Raw genomic sequence first — 17,838 nt, forward strand, 5'->3', positions numbered from 1 at the left:
TGCAGGTCTAATAAATGTGAACGTTTGAACATTATGCAATCTCTAATTTTGAACTGTGAAGGTGAAGGCCAGGGGACATAATACCCCAGAGAATGGCCAGTGAAGCTGATTTAATGTCAATTTTCACGCTGACAGCAAAGCAGCAACAGCAGGGAATGAGCCTGATGATTGACAGCCAGTAAGTGTTTATGTCTCAGGACTTAAATGTGGACGCCACAGAAATACAAATGTAAAAAACAATACTAGGTTGCTTCAGTTCCACTGACAAAATCCAGGTTTTAAGTGCAAAAAAAACAAACAAAATCCACTATGAAACTTAACCGCCAGGCTTTTGAACTTTATTGGCATTTTTGCAAGAAATCATTAATCAATTTAATTCCAGTTACAATAAATGCATAACAACTGTTTCATGAGACGATACAAGGATTATCTTGGACAAAAAAAAAAAGCTTGGCTGCCGTCTCATTTTCTCTTCATTTATTTACAAACAAAGAAATCTAGATTAATCTTATATCACCCCACTCGTTCAGGTGGAGAAATCATGCGGCAGAGCTTTAATTCGTTAAAAAGTCCTTGATATTGCTGAAAGACGCTTTAGAGTCGGAAGAGAAAAAAAAACATTTCAAAAAGTTGGGCAATACTTAAGCTGTCACAGTTTAGGCTAAAAGCAATGAAACAAGACACACAATAACAATATTATCATAAAAAAAAGAAAGAAAGAAAAAGTGCAAAAGGCAAATTATCCATTTGGGATGATTAAGAATTCCAGTTGTTCTCTATCCACCACAACAAGTTAAGCAGATTCACAAATCATACTGTACAGAAAGTTCTTCAAAGTGCAAATATTATGAATTGGCATAAGCTGGTATATACATTTAATTTCCAGTGATGACAAAAATAATCAAAAAGCATGTTTCTCTTTGTCCAGTCAGGCCGTCATTTTCACGGCGCACAAGCTCACACCGGACGGCATCTCCTGGCTTCATCGCTGTTCCAACATCTGCTGATCGTGTTCTCGTCCTGATAAGAGCCACATCACCAGAAAGCTTCTCGCGCCATGAAAAGAAGCCCGATTATAAAAGCTGAACTCTCAGAGAGGGATCATGTGTTGGGTTCCTCTGCATGAACATGGAGCATCACACACATTTTATTACCGATTTACTGGTCATTTAAATTATTTTGTTGGCAAGTGTGTGCAGTACACACGCACGCACACTCAGCTTTATCTGTGGACTCAATCTCAAATGAATACACTATTCGACTACACCTATCCCACGCTCACAGGACTTTGGATTATTGTAGGTCATCACAAATAACTCAATTGCATACGACTCTTTTATTCCAAAGGGTTTTAACTCAAGCCTGGCACGCAACAGTTGTATTATTATTATCCGTCCCACTGAAGCAGGAGATGAAGCTCACTTCCCAAAGTCCTGCCTTTGGGCCATTTTCCACCGATCTGACTGGAGCAGCCTGCGTGGCCTAAAAACACTCATTTGTCCAAGGAGCCTCCACTGATTAGCTGCGCTCCTCAGTGGCTCACAAATACCGTTTCGCCAGATGTATTTTGGCAATCAGGTTGGAGTTTGAGAAGAAGAAAAAGCAGATCTGTAGTGAGAAACTGAACCCCATTTAAAAAAAAAAAGTGAAAAAATGATTTGATTAAGTTTTGGTTTTGGTAGTTAGGCAGACGCTTTTCATTTTTCTTTGATTCAATGTTGCACTCTTCCTCTAAAAATGTCATGATGGACGAACATCTTTACTGCATAGGTCAGGTCAGCATGATAATTGTTATTAAAAAAGGCAAAGAAAGCAAAATAAAGCAATATCTCTAGATGTTTGTGCACATGTATCCATATAAATGTTGTGCATATTTGACTGCCAGTGACTCAGAGTATCAAAAAGAATGTTGTTTCCTGTTTCAGCAAGTTAAAAATTCCTAATTTAACCGATTGGTTGTCTCAAAAAATTGAACATTAAGAAATAGTTTCAATGTATCCAAAGCTGTTTTCTGTCCTGTGCCACGTGTTGTCAGGTCACAGTAAAGGGAATAAGCTCTGACGAGTCTGACGGGTCTGTGATATGTAAACTTGAGTGTCCTCAAGATGAAAACCTCCGATCCTTCCTCGTGGCTTCCTAATTATTTCAGGGGGCGGAGATGTTAGATGTCAGCTAAAGTGGACGCGGTGCTAATGATGGCGTGCAAATGCTACATCGCGGTTAAAGTCAGACTTGTTCAAAACTCCCTGAACTTAAATGTGGAATGGCGAAGACCAGTGCTGAAACTGCTCCAAGATGTTTTGTAATGTGGTCAAACGGGCTGCACTCTGCTTCAAATCCTCTTTGTCACTGAAGTCGGGCGAATAAGGCAAAGCTGACGGGGAGATTTAAATATCAAAGGCTCAGAGAAGGTTTCCACTTCCGGCACATTGTCTATTCTAATGTTCCAAACGTAAGCTGATAATACTGATGTCTTGTTTGTTTACGCAGGGAAAGCAATATAATAGCAAATGAGCTACAGTAAGTTTTGTGTTTCTTACATTTACGATGTTGGCTTAAAGAAATGTCATTGTGCTTTCGTGTAATGTTTCCGCGTCTCTTCAACTATTGGATATGGTAACTAAGGTCATGTATTTTAAAAGCACTACTCTTGAGAGACATGTCACATACGTGAGGCTTTCAAACTGTGTTAAGAGCTTTGAATCAAAGGGAAATGAAAAACAAAGAAAGGGAAGAGATCTGATCATCAGAGACTTATTTTCCAGCCTGGTTCAGAAGTTCAGAGTGAGCTGTGTTATGCTTCTAATGAGACTGGTAACACTTTCTCCCTACGTCTTTCCTTCATTCCTTCCCCGTTTCCTATCTTCACTGCAAGGCTCCTCGCTCAGGTTAATCAAAGGGGTGGGGGGGGGGGGGGGGGAAACGGGTGACTTCACATCGGAAAGGAATGGTGATGGTGTGGAAACCTGTGAGAAATCAAATAAAAGAAATCATGAGAGCGAGCAGAGATGTCGCGATCATTTTTAGATTTTTCACAAGAGATTTGACTTTGACCTTTTAGTAGAGGAAGAAGAGGCGTGTTCGATGAGAGGTGGCCATATTCTCGGACATGTTGCGGACTTTAAGATAGTTCACGAAACCCCTGAAGAACAGCAGGAGGCCTGCGGAGGGAGAGCACAGTTCATTTCACAACAGAGATCGCCACTTGAGATTCCAAAGTGAAGAAGAAAAACAAAAAAACATTTCACTTTGCAACGTACTCACCGAGCAACAGGAAGATCCACCAGAGCCAGTACTGACCATTAAAGTATCCGGTGAAGTAGTCGGAGAACTGGACACAGAGACACACTTTCAGTATTGTTTTCACAAGACGGTTACAATTCAATTCAGCACCGATAAGAAAAGAACAATTGTGAGCATACTCTGACGATAAGAATCCACTTGATGAGGGAGAGGCCGAAGCCGCAGATGGCTCCGTAGCGTCCTGCAATGGTATTGGTCAGACAGAAGGACAGGCAGAACCCGATCCAGTTGAACAGGAAGGCCACTGGAGGGACAAAAACAAAAAGGTCATTTTGCTTTACAAAATAATGCTAATGCTGAAACATTTAGTAAAACTTATACTTACACAAGATAATTAAATTGTATTACTTTTCTGCAATATTCTATTTTGAAAATGGCTGTGGGATTTTTCTAAAATTAAAGCTCTGGGGAATTCATGTTTAATGACAATGACTTTGAGATGGAGGATGATTAGGAGTCCTGAAAGAAAAGGCCTTGTTTGAATGTTGTGACATCCTACAAAGATGTGCCACATTGTGCCGCCACAGAGGAACATCACACGTTGTGTTCACAGCAGGGTCAAACCTGAGAGGTATATCTGAAGAATCCTCTCACGTTTAAACAGAAGCATTACAAACGTTAACATGAGACTTACTGAAAAAGGCCAACATGAAGATTCCATCGTTCCCAACTCGAAGCTGATCAGCGTCACTGAAATCATCTCTAGGGGGGAATTCATCATCCTACAGACACACACACACACACACACAGTTAAAAAAGATGTACAGTAACAGACACACCCACTAAACAAAGTCAACAGATCACCCTGAGAGCCATTTCCTTCACGGGCGTTGCCACTTGCCATCTTGATTAATGCTCAATCAACTCTAGAAATGAATGATTCAAGTTTATAATATGTAGCTTAGCATGTAAGAGACGTAATACAAAATACATTTGCGGTGATGAAAACTAATTACAAACCTTTATTTTATTCTTACATGTCCGTGAGTTACAGAATACGCACCTCGAGCTTGCAAATATTATGAAGCTGTAAGAAGTTGATAAAACGAGCCAATAGAAACACAGAAAATAAGAGAAGTAACGAGAGGATCATGTGTGGGAGCGTTTGTCCTCACCCGTGGCATCACCTCTACAGTGGAGGTAGCCAGTGCTGCCGCTTTGGCCTTCTCGGCTTCGTCATATGTGGGCAGGGAGGTGGCGACGCTGTAGGGCGGAGGCACCGGGAAGTCAACTCGGTAACTAGTCTCTGTGGGAACGACGGAGGAGGAGAAGACTCAGTTACAGACGGCAGAAATGGGACTGCATGCAGTAGCTGCCAATAATGTGCTAATGCAGTCATGGAAATCAACAATGACTTATGACACTCCAGAAGTTGCTATAAATCTACAGCTAATGCTGTAAAATAAAGTTGTAGCTAAGAAAATGTACATTTAAAAGGAACTGGATAAAATGGAAAGTAATCCTCTACATACCGGGTGCTGCAGCGGTTGCTCCCAGGTCAATGGAGGCGTAAGGGGGTGGAGGGGCCTCTTCCTCTGCTTCCCCCTGAGTCCTTGATCCCGACGCTTCCTCTGCTGCTGCGCTAGTCGCCATGCTGGCCTGGCTCTGGCTGGATGTACCAGCCTGGGCTGTGGCAGAAGTACACGGCTGCTGCTCGCTGGTTGAAGCCTCTGAAGAGTCGTCCTCATTGTGCAACTGCAGGAAAAGGATGAGACGGGGGGTTAGAGGAAATCGGCACAAGCAGATCAGCTGATCAGTCAGCCTAAAAGTGTGGCTGCTCGAGGCGATGTTCACTCCGTGTCAAGTTTCTAAAACTGGCATCAGCCTTGTATTTTCTTCAGCTTCTTAAAGATGTGAGAAGAACATAAACATATAAAGAAGACCATAAAAAATGGCCTTTGCTATTTTAGCCACGTATTAAGCAGAGTGTTTTATAGTCTGAGAACTGTTTTCTGATAGCAGCAACAACAGGTAGTTATTATGTAACTAAATGAGCTTTGCACACTGTGGTTCTGTTTGTCAGGATGTTTATGTGGGTCAGACAGAACTGATTCGTTTTTTCTCTTTTTTGAATTGATATTTTTAAGCTGAACGAGTGCGTTGACACAGGAAACACAATATTTAGTTACATCTTATGGTCAATTTCTTTCCAGTATTTTACATATTATTCATATCAAAGTCGTCAGATGAAGGTCAATTTCTAGATTAAGTTTATTACATTGAACATTTGGAAGTCTAGTTTTGCCCGCAGCCCGTCTATTTTTAATTTATGTTAAACATGCTAGAACATGCATCAACCATTTCTCACGTGTAACAATTACAAGCATCTTCAATTCATTGGATAATCAAAATCCCATGAAATAAAAGTCTGTTCTTGCTTAGTTTGTCTACATTATTAAAGTTACACTCCTTAACATCTTCATGAAAACAAACCACATTTGTGGTACGTTAAGTGGTCTGCAATTCTTATGCAATAGCTTTTCAATGCGTTTCAGAAATTACCTTTCTATATATAAAGTTGTTTTTACTTGTAGCGACAGGGTACACCGCACTGGAGTCAGATTGCCTAACTACGAGGGATGTAACACCAGCTCCATTTGTATCTCATCGATGACAGCTTCACTGTTTACTGCTCACTCTCTCGACATTGTGTCAGAGCTGTATTCATTTACCACGAATGCAAACAGAACATTTAAACTGGCAAAACACGGGGAAGCTGCCACAGAATTTACAACGCAGGATTTAACTGCTATCTGGAAGTATGTGCTGGAATTAAATGACGGCACACATGGTAAGAACTTCAACGTTTGCCCTCAGCAGAATGTTTGACACTGTAAGCAAAGAGACGTGAGACTATATCGGTATGTCAACAGAGGAAGGTCTCTGCAAAAGTGATACGTACATGTAATCTGTTAATGAGCGTCGCCACTACAGCTGAGAGAGTCAGTTACACACACACCACAGAGTCAAACACCCTCTGAAATAACAGAAGGGCAATGGGAACTCTGGACGAACAAAGTGAGGGAGTGATTCCTCCTCACCATCAAGGTGCCTTTGGAGGAAGTTAACTGCATTGTGAAACCTCACGCTCCTTATTGACACTATATCTGTTAGTGACCTTTAATGTCAGGTCAAAAATCAGCAGAACATATAATGTTTTGGCTTTATGGTTTATCCACTAGTATCTCACTTTAAGGACAATGCTACATCACCCAGTAGCAACATGATTGTATGTTTATACAAAACAAAGATATACAAATGCCATCTCAATGTGGCCGAGCTAGTTCAACTTGTTCAGAGCCGTAAAACACATTTCTTAACAACGAAGGGAAAAGGATAAGTGACGTGACCTTAAGTGCAGAGTATATTTGTAGTACACAATGTCCAAGTTAGCATGAAACAGTATGATGTTGTTTTGCGTACGTGTGTTGATATACCAAACATCATAACCTCCTGTTTTTACCATTTTATTCAAAGACCTTCATCGAGTTAGCAGTTTTAGTTTGGTGTACAAAGGTTAAAACCTATTTATTTCCATCACATTTATCAATTCCAATTATCCAAGAGGGAAGTTCAGCAAAACAATTACTCATTTTATCCATGAAGTAATGGCTATATTCTTATAAACACAACACAAATGTGGGAACACCCTTTGTAAAAACAGCTGACTTATAACTACGTCACAGGTGACTAACAACAGGAGAGCTAAATTAACTACTGACCATGGAAATACAATTTAGTCATAATTAAAAGAAAACCATTGTGCGTCACCATGAAGATAAAGCTCTCAGAACATTCCTGGAATTTAAACCAACTTGTAGAACTCAACTAGTGCAGGGTCGATGGACAAGGCAGCGGGTGAATGAGTGGCTGGGAATCAAGGACAAAGCATAACGCACCCCCGTGCACAGGGGATTACATAAGTTCTTAATAACATAGCCACAAGTCTCCTTGTGTGTACAATTTACCTAAAATGCATGTGGGCCTGCTCAAAGCATCTTCGCCCGTATACTTGCAGAAGAATAAGACAGCAAGAGGGCAAAATTCAAAAGTATATAATGAAATGAAGACCAGTCTGTCTACAAACAACATCATCAGATAACGTTTATCAGCTTGGCTCGAATGTGTTGAACTGTACAGTATCTAAATCCTCTGTTTAAAAGTTGATTAATGTGTGTTGTGCTTGTTGAAATCTGCACTTTGCTCCAGGGCTGAAAAGTTAAGAGCACAATGCTGATTTGCTTTGGCTCTTACTGAATCCTATGGGATTATCGCTCACATACCCAGAACCACAGGCATCAGAGCACAAAGCAGACTTTATCTCCAAGTGGCCACAAGTGTTTTTCAGAAATGTCTAAGCCACTTCTGTTACTTAACATGCCTGGTAACACTTTTAGAACAGCAAAAAACAAGAAGTTTAATGCCAGCACCCAAAAGATTGGGGACTTGGGAGGTTGCCTTTTATTTTGTTTTAACCCAACATCTACACTGCTTTTTATTAGTAAAGGGAAAATAAATGTTACTGCCAAACATGCCAATAAGTCAATAAACGTCTTAATAAAAGGTATAACATAGTCTAATACCTTTGAAAAGTTAGTTAGTTTCTTAGTTATAAGCATAATTTCCTTCACAGGACTCTTACTAACCCTTTGGACTTGAATACTTAACCGGGGCGTTTGCTAATAACACATAGTTAAGTGGCTTTAAAAAGTCCCTTTAGGCTAACGTTACATTAAATATTAGCTAGCAAATAAATTCCCCTACTAACGCTAACTTACAGCTACAGCTTGTTTTACACTTGTGTTAGCTTGTCAACAGTTGTGTAACTTAGCAAAAGGTGTACAGTAAGCAAGTAAATATACCCAACTGAAGGTCTATAAAGTGTCCAACATAGTTTATTAGGATGTTAACTTTCAAGGCCTTCAACATTATTGTTAGCTTGCTAGCTAACGTTAGCCTAGCCAATGCGGAAGTGCTTGAGGGCTATCTGTCAGCCATAACAAAACAATCCGAGGAAATAAATACAGCCAAAACACAACATAAGTAAACATTCAACGGCAAATGGATAGGTTTTGCTTTCGTCTCTCAGAAATATAGCTCTTTGTACTTTAAAAAAAAGAAAATAGCAATGCCTTAATTCTAACAAGGCCTTGTTTCCTGTCACAGGCCAAGCTATCAAACGGTGTTTTGATCGGATCTGTCCACACTCACCACTTGGTATCGGCTTGCTGGGTCCATCCCGACGAGATTCAGCTGGCAAACAAGCCAGCCGAGAAAACGAGAGGAAAATCTGAGTTGTTGTCACCCCTAAATGTGTTCCGGACAGGAGAGACTTCTCTCAAACAACGTAGAAAAACAGGAAACAGCCCGATGACAGAAATGGCTGCAATGTTGAGTGCACTCGCTTAGAAAAATACCGTTGTTGGTAAAACCAACGAAGTCAAACTACTAATGGAGTCTGATACTTCCTGTCAAATATTTCAAAATAAAATTATGTTATTATATATGTTATATTATTAATGATTCATCAACACATCACTTGGTCAATGTAGAGCCAATTTTAACTAATCTATATACTCTTGGTTAGTTTGATTGTTTGTTCATATATTTCACTCTAAAATGTATTCAAGTAGCCTAAAATAAAAATTAACAATTTTTGACAGATTAAGATGTTTTATTTTGAAAGCTGAATCCCCTTATTTGATTTTAGTCTGACTCGAGCTAACTTGATGGCTCGGGGTTGTTCTCGGAATTCCACGGATTTAGCAAAGCGTGATGACGCAAATGCAAACAAGAAATATAAATAAACGAGCCACGAGATGGAGCCAAAACCATCGTTTATCACAGAACCACGACGACCTGCTTCCATCATGTTCCATATGGAATTAATTTTACATGCCTCAGTTTTTTTAAAGACAAAAATGTAAAATAATCCCTTATTTATCAAAAGTGAGTTACATTTTTAAGCATTGTATAGTTTTTATTTTTATTTAAATGTTAATTATTAAAGGGAGCTGCAGAAATAAGCCACGGAGAACGTTTGGCAGTGGATAACAAAATGCAACATTTAACAAAATAAGCATTTTTCTGGAGCTTTCAACCACATCACATGGTCTTCTCACAACTTTATCTCTAAGCCAACATAGACAGGAAGTCCTATGGACGAACCGTTCACTTATAAATCCACCTCCATGACAGCTGAGCAGAGTTGTTTTGCAAGAATGCGTGCACTTTTCATGCAACAACCTTAAGAAGTTAAACCTTTGTTGTAGATTATTAATCACAGGTTTCGAAGGAAAACTTTGTGACCTTTAGCACTGCTCCCCTTTGCATGTGTAACACCATAGAAACAAGCAGGTCCTGACCCCCCCGCGAGCCTGTCCTGCAGAGAATAACCTCAGATGGACTTTCTTTTGCTCTAGGTTGTGAGCATATGGGGGGGATCGCATTCTGCTATATGTTGCCAACATTAACAGCTCACTGTCAAACAGAAACAACACTGAGCCATTTCACAGTCGAGACACTTTAGCATGCTTGTGTTTGTTTCCAAAGACCCATATATGAGGCAGGTTTTTGTCTTTCCCTCATCCTGAAGTTTACTCTGTCATGTGTTCTGGCCTCTGGGCTAATCCTGGATCAGCATTGCAGTGGATCAGTGCACAATAGGCTCTTGGTACTTTTATGAATGCAAGTTCTGGAGTTTTAAGGATAAAGCACCAAGAGGTTCAGAAACCATTATGGATTGACTTTAGTTTGGAGTTTCCAGAAAGATGCATACCCTGTAGAAGCAGCTGTGTTTAGAATAATAGGAGTGTAGTGGATATTGTGTTGCTGTGATGCATTGCTCATAAAATGTTTTTCAAACTTCCTGTTTAACCCCAGTGACTCGCACTGTGTTTCTAGCAAGATGCTGAAAAATGCACACTAAAGAGGTGCAGATGTGTGATTATAAATTGTCCTTACACTCCTATCTGCACAATCTATGGCATTCATACCATTCCTTCAATTTGCCAAAAGCTGGGTAAAGCCACCCTAAACAGGGTGAACATGTGTATTGATAAAAGGCTCTTCTTGAATTAAATATTAATCCCATTCGCTAAGAAGGGGATTACTGTAGTACATGTATCAGTTAAGCAGCTCATGCTGAGACAGAGAGGGAAGGAGAGGGTGAAAGAGATTAGAAGAAAGTGTGAAAAACACATGAGGTGGGATGCAAAAAAAGATGGGAAGAAATCAGGTGCAATAAACTGCATCATTAAGTGTTTTGCCCTTTGCAAGGCAGCGGGCATTAGCAGCATTAAGGATTAATGTGCAGTAGTGATATACGAGTTCCTGCCTGCACCTTTTTAAAGCAGCAGACCTGCATGAGAGTAAAGAGGACTTGAAGCCATTTGCCCAGCTGCTGTTAGAGGCCCATAACGGCACTTTAGCACATCCATCACTGACACACACCTGCAAGAAGACACACACACACACACACACACACCACACAATCAGGATGCTGTTACTTGGCAACATCATTTCAAGGTAAATAGGGGCTGTAAAAAGGTGTTATATAAAGAAACAGTGGGTGTCTGTCAGATGCTGCACACTCATTCTTATGCTGTGAGAGCTGTGCAGTTTGACTGGAGGAGAGGCGAGCGTGTGTTACACGAGAACACATCTGTTAGCTTTGCAAGGACACAAGAAGTAGTTTGATTGTAGCTGCAGTGTATTTTACGTTACATTTCAAGACTATTTAAGTCAATTTATGTGTGGAAAATTGAATTTGAGGAAGTCAATATATTTCCGAAATGCTGCATATACATACACACAAGTCATTTTTCGTAAGGGACGGCATTTGTACTGTATTTCGGGTGGAGATGGGGGTTACACAGGAGTAAGAAAAGGTAGAAGGTTATGTATTTTTATGGATATTACTGATTAAACATCATTTCTACCAACAGTCATTCCCAGCCTCACAAACAGGAGAAGTCCATTTAGCAAAAATCTTTTTAATGTGTTCAATTAAATAATTTTAAAAGACTAAAAACAAGACTTTGATATCCTTTAGCATTTAATTTTTTATTCTTAATTTAACGAATATTAGAATGAATAAATCTATAGCAGTTAATTATTACGTTCTTATCTAAACAAATCTATAACTCTTCAAATCAAATACGTTTAATGATTAATATATCTCAATGCATTTCTCTTGTTTTGTTGTTTTTGCATAACTAAAACAATAGAAGTGTAGAAAATAATAAATATAAATAACAAATATTATGTACAGTACATGTGGTCTCTGGTATATTCTTTATCTTATAAATCTGATACACACAATGCAAGCAGCTTTTACTAAATATATTTTAAAAAACGTTGAATTGAGTTGCCGTCCAGCCCACCTCTCTAACACGGACTGTATATGAAGAGAGAGCAGTAATTGAAAAGTGTAAATAAGCAGAAACTCTGTCCATTAAATTGGCCCCTGCACAGTACAAACTACAAACATGGAGTAATTAAACGTGTAATTATGGTGTCTGAGGCTCTATCGACACAGGCTAAATAAAATGTCTTTTAAATAACTGTCGGTATGAGATACAAGCAGCTGCTAATTAGCAAGAAATGGGAAAATGGAGAGCATTAATCACACACACACGCCTCTCTGTGTCTGCAGATGAGTGTGTGGGCGTGTGAATCTGTGATGGGGGGGGGGCATACAGTGAATGCATGCTGTATATACTTAAAGCGTCCAACAGAGGGCAGAAAACACAAGGTTATTTTCTCAGGTGCTGTATCTTTATACATGCTGTGAAAACACACTGAACCACACTTCTCCTGAATACTAGATGAATAGAATAATGTTGGAATTTTATTTTTCACTTACACTTTCAAATCCAAATATGCTAATGCATCTAGGTGGGATTAAATCGATTGTTCAAAGTCAAAAATGTGCATTTAATTTGTCAGAAAAGCCACAATTGAGCGGTTTCTTAGCTTCCTTTGTTCCCAATAAAAGAGCAAATTGACACTTACTGCGTGACTTAAACACATTTGATTGGAAATCTGCAAACAGAATGATAAAACAGACTCGTTAACCTTTTTGGAGATATATGGCGACATTTAAAACAAAGATACTTTTGTGTCTACGCGCCTGCTCTCCCTGGCAGCCACCACTCACTTTGTTCTGATCATAATCAGCTCCTGTCGTGTGTGTGTGTGTGTGTGTGTGTGTGTGTGTGTGTGTGTGTGTGTGTGTGTGTGTGTGTGTGTGTGTGTGTGTGTGTGTGTGTGTGTGTGTGTGTGTGTGTGTGTGTGTGGGGAGGGAGAACAAATGGGAGGACAGGCTGATATTGTCTGAACACAGAATATAGGAATGTGTAACAAGTGATTTCATCTTGTGTTCTGTCGTAGAATTGAGAAAGAATTTACGATCTCATTCATAATAAATGAAAAATGTAACAATATTTCGTCCATCATAAATCAAGAGAACGTAGAATTTAAATACCTGCAGAGGAGCCTGCTTTTCATCACCTGCCCACCAGTCGTCCTCAGTATGTTTCCCGCCTAATTGAACACCTGACCAGTCACATGTCTACACACCTGATCCTCATTACTCATCAGCACAAATATAGGCTGTGTCTCAATTCAGGGGCTGCAGCCTTCGCGAAGGCTGAACCGAGCGGTATATGAAATGAGACGGTCCAGTCTACTTCCTGGTACGTCACCAGTTGTTCACTCCCTTACATTTTGCCGCTCCCGTCGCCTAGCAACTCTCTGAAGTTATCAAGCACAGTTGACGGCTTACTTTAACATTTGTTCCCAGAGATAATATTTTTACTTTTACTTTATTTTCAATCATTATTGAAGATATGCTTTATCACCGGCGATAATGTATTTTAGACGATGCATCAGGAGACAGCAGGGGCTTTATTGTGGCAGCCCTGTAAATGTTATATTGTTTTATAATACTTTTGTTTATAATAATCATTCAATCATTTTCTTTGTTCGATAATTCATTTCCATTCATTGATAGGTAAGTTTAATAAACTAAATAATCCCTTTTCTAAATTAATAAATCATATGTACAAAATAAATCCTTCTTGAACTTCATTACTTTTCATTTATAGTTCATGTAAATTAAATACACAATATATTCATCATTATGTATATTATTTATTTCAATTAATTTACATTTAATTTGTCAACAAGTTTCTCCAGCAGAGAGAAGAGTCCATCCTCTCCCTGCTCTCCATCCTCTCCCTGCTCTCCTCTGTTCTGCCTCCGTCTCCTTCTCCCTAAAACAAAACAAAATGTTAGAGCAAGTTTAGCTGTACACCACTAAACAAAAGCAGATTAAGTTGCAAAATAAATGAGTGTGAAACCCAATTCTTACATTTAAAAGTATATCCATTTGCCGCTACTGCTGGGTCGAGGGGCGCAATGAATCTTGGGATACCTGAGGCCGTGTAGGATACATCAGATCTGGCAAAAGAAGACCGCATTTGTCGGCTGCATCTGAAGGAGTCGCCGAAATGGGACATCGTAATCGGTCTACAAATGCAGCCTGCGATGGCTGTAGCCCCTGAATTGAGACACAGCCATATACTGACCCCCAGCTGAAAACAAGGAGCTAAAAGACGCTAAATTTCCCCCGTAGAGTTTATAGGAGGTGCAGAGTTGGTGATAATTCTCTGCGGGCTTCTGAGCTTTTTCAGGTTACACTGTAGGCTACAGTAAAAAAACAAAATGCAAACATGATGAAACGATTGTGCCAACTGACAATCTTTGAAATGGCATCTATGAGATAGATGTCTCTCCTCCTGTCAATAACAGTTTGCCAATTTACACATTTAATTGTCATCGGATGATGTTTTTCTGGTAAATCAAATAGCCTGACACAATTGTATTCTCCAAAGAGACGCAGACAGCTGAAGAACTAGAGATGCAGAGATGCAATCATGTTAAAGTTCATTTGGGATGTATGTTGCAGTACAAAGGCTTCCTCCCCAGTTTGACCATGCAAAACAGCGGTCAGTATTCTCTTTAATCTATCTCCAAAGGGCCTGTTTCTTCTTAATAATTATTGCAGTGAGCAGATGTGACTCAAGATATGAGCGAGTTGTTTCTGGGTCATACATAATAGGACATGTTATTCTCTGTAGTATCGAACACTTGGGGAATAGCCCTTTTAATGTTTAATGATTCAGGGATGTGCAGTTGCCTCTTCAAGAAAACTTTATCATCTGGGGACTCAAAGGTTTCGTTGTAGGAAGGATGAGCCATCAAAATATTGTCTTGTACAGTACGCCCTTGGTTTACCAGCTGATGCCAGGAAGTGTGTCTTACAAAATAAAAGGACCGCTTATAATGAGAGAGCAGAAAGAAGGTGCATGCAAGAGAGGGAATCAAGAGCGTTGATGACGGAAAGGGAGCAAGCGAGACAGAGGGCGAGAACAGTAAAGGGAGAAGTAGGCTAATACACTGCTGCTGCTGTTGTGTATCATTGAGTTCATAAAACAGAAAGGCATCATCAAAAAGCACATCGAAGAGTCAATGTATTCCCCCTAGTCTCCGAGACAGTCTTTTGATGCTGAAACACACTTTCTTTCTCTCCATCCTCCCATTCTCACTCCTACTATCTCCCACGCTCCCTCCATTGCTCGCCATGCTGCTGATGAATTAAAAGAAAGTATGTCAGTTGGCAGGCAGGGAGGGGAGAAACAGAAAGAAAGAAGACATCAGAAAGAATTCATTCAGTGAGTTTCGCAACAAGAAACACGAGCTGAATCTTCACCGCCTCGTGAGTTTTCGGGGCTCAAAAGCGGTTATTTGGGTCAGGCAACAGGGTTGAAAATCCACCTTGATCCGTCCACTCAGCACTTTCAACAAAAAACGGGACGAATGAGGCGATAAGCTGCGTCATATTCCCATCAGAACAGCTTGGCCCCGGTGTCCGTGGGGTGCCTCGTTTTTAACAAGCAGCACTAAACACAGCTACTGTATGTAGGAAGCCCCGGCTGTGGATGCTGCTGTTGCTATGCGACTGTTGAAGGCTTGTTTTGAGTAGCAACGCTAAAAGTTGAAATGTTTTTATCTCGCAGCTATTGATGATCTGAGTGCATCAGACGGAGAGAAAAAGTGGATGTTGGGAAGTAGGCTAATGTTTCCAGCATGAATGCACTTTGGATTATGAAACAGATTCTAGTCCCAAAGATTTAAACTAACTGAAACTTTAAAATAACTTTAATTTTAAAGGGAGACAATGTCACTTTGTGTGAACAGCAAAGCAGGACAATAATAAATGCTAAACATTATTTAGTATTAGCTTAGTAAAGAAGAAACATGCATTAGCCACACAGCATTAGGGGCCTATCCCTCTAAGGTAGCTATGCTAACGTTACCTAGCATTACTATAAGCTGCTACGTTTCTGTTTTTAACGGCTCTTAAACACTATTTTCACTAAGATTCGGCTATCGTCAGACCTCTTGACTTTTTAGTCAATGCTATCATTAGGTCAACATGTCAATTTATATAATGCTTTGGTTTTAATAATTAACATTAGCATGCTAACGCGACAAACTATGATGGTGAACATTGTAAACAAACACCAGCACTTTCATTGTGAGCATGCTAATGTTAGCATTTAGCTCACAGAGTGGCTAGCACGCTGTTGGCTCTTGGTCTTGTTTATCCACAGGTTATACTATATTGTTGTAAACATATTTTTGCCCTGCATGTTTCTTTCTATCTTTTTTGTGCATTTTTCTTTCTTTCTTATGTATTATTCTTGTAATATGTGCTGCTGTTGTGACCCCATTTCCCCATTGGAACAATAAAAGTTGCATATAATCTCTATTTTATTATGGAAATGAAAAAAGAAATAATTAAATATTCATATTCTTTTTCGCTGCACTTTTATGAAAGCAATAAGTCATTTACCACAGTGCTTCAGAGCAGCTCATGCCTAACAATGCCTCTTACCCTCACCACCTCCATAAATGCCTTTTGAGGCTTATTGCCTGTAAATGAAGAACTGTGATCCGTGTATAGTTTTGACAATATTTATCACCCTTAATATCAGAGCATCATCATAACTCTTTGAGCAATTATACAGATCCAGATCCTTTGCACTGCCAGAAAATGGTGTCAAGCCCAGAGGCTGTGCCCTTTATACATCTAGTTATCCCTTGCTATATTTTTAACTTATGTGTGAACAGCTTTTGAAAGCTTCAGCATCAGGATCCAGACAGAGTCGATAAGATCAAAATGAGTGATAGCGAGGCAGAGAGAGAGGATGCTGCTTGTAAAAAATACTGTTGTCTTTTGTTCTGATAACCTTTGGGTGACTTCTGCTTTACGGCCCTCTAGAGCGTTTTTTATTAGTGACTTGGCATCTTGTTTGCCTGAGGTCATCTATCAATATCTCATATGTCAGCCTCTCAACAACCTCCTGAGAATCAGGCAGGACTGCAAGCTTTGATATTAACTGAAATCCTTAATTTATTTATTCATTATTTATCCGTTTGGATGTTCTAAAATAAGGTCTGTTAGAGGTTGTTTCCAACACAGCAAAAGAACCTGACAAAGTTGAAGAGTAGGAGTATGTTTGTATTTGTCTTTTCCCTCTCAAAAGTGAGTGCAGAGATGATCTAGGGACCTGGTGTGCTAGAAACAGTTTGACAGCAGAAGAAGTAAATCTGCACTTTGGTTTCTTTGAGTTTGATGGTGCTGAGGAAAGAGCTGTGTGTACTGTGAGCAGGAAGTGAGGCAGGTTGTTACGGCTGGATAAACAAACACTTTGCCTGAATATGCTATTTTAACTTATTTAACAAAATTAAGCTTTTCCTGTTTTTCTGCCCACAACACCATCGTAGATCTAACCCTCCATCCAGCCTGATTATCCTATAATTGTGTTCCCCTTTACACCTCATGATTGCCCCGGCCTCATTATAGCATATTGGAACTGACAAAAGAGTATGAGTTGCTTCTGTATGTGGGCCTGAGTCTGTCCTAGAGACAGAATATGTGCCTTGTTATCAACAACAGCTCACATGCCCAGCTCAAACTGCTGAACGATGATATTCTTTAATGATTAGTTTAATGATAAACTGTGCAATACACCTCAGGGCTAGAACCCCCATATACATTATAAAGGAAAGAGATTAAAAATCTTTCACGCGTCCCCCCCAGGGACTCATATATTGTGGAGAGGCATGGTGGGGACTGGAAAGCAAAACTCAGCATTTTCTAAAGTCATTATGAATATTAAATACTGTGTTGTATGGCTGATATTATGTTCTCATCTGAGATTTAGAGGCAAAAACAGACAAAATGTGATGCATCGAGCTGTTCTGGAACGGGGCTTTTTAGCTTCCCGGGACGGTATGTGTCACTTTGTTAATAGGTGACTCATCAAGATTAAATTATTAAGTAATTCAGATTCTTTCCTTTCATAACTAAATTAATGCTAAATGCTCCTGAGTGTCTTTTTAAAGGTCTCTCTAGCACTTTAGTACTTCTTTGACATAACGCTGAGATATAATTACTTAAAA

The 17,838-nt window shown here is 39.6% G+C and overlaps 1 protein-coding gene across 2 annotated transcripts; it reads right to left on the reverse strand.

Moving 5' to 3' along the window:
• Positions 1 to 310: 310 nt before the first annotated feature.
• ndfip2 (Nedd4 family interacting protein 2) lies at positions 311 to 12,923 on the reverse strand. Of its 2 annotated transcripts, none has more exons than XM_029449658.1 (8): positions 12,791 to 12,923; positions 4,776 to 4,998; positions 4,419 to 4,549; positions 3,938 to 4,025; positions 3,423 to 3,547; positions 3,265 to 3,331; positions 3,055 to 3,161; positions 311 to 2,966 (listed from the first exon to the last, which is right to left on the reverse strand). In XM_029449658.1, the coding sequence occupies exons 2-7, from the start codon at positions 4,894 to 4,896 to the stop codon at positions 3,058 to 3,060; spliced, it is 636 nt and encodes a 211-aa protein (XP_029305518.1). In that variant the 5' UTR covers positions 4,897 to 4,998; positions 12,791 to 12,923; the 3' UTR covers positions 311 to 2,966; positions 3,055 to 3,057. The 2 variants fall into 2 exon arrangements, with proteins under 2 accessions (XP_029305518.1, XP_029305508.1); XM_029449648.1 differs by lacking the exon at positions 12,791 to 12,923 and adding an exon at positions 8,515 to 8,741.
• Between the last annotated feature and the right edge of the window lie 4,915 nt (positions 12,924 to 17,838).

This window comes from Cottoperca gobio, chromosome 2, assembly GCF_900634415.1.
Source record: "Cottoperca gobio chromosome 2, fCotGob3.1, whole genome shotgun sequence".
NCBI lineage: Eukaryota > Metazoa > Chordata > Actinopteri > Perciformes > Bovichtidae > Cottoperca > Cottoperca gobio.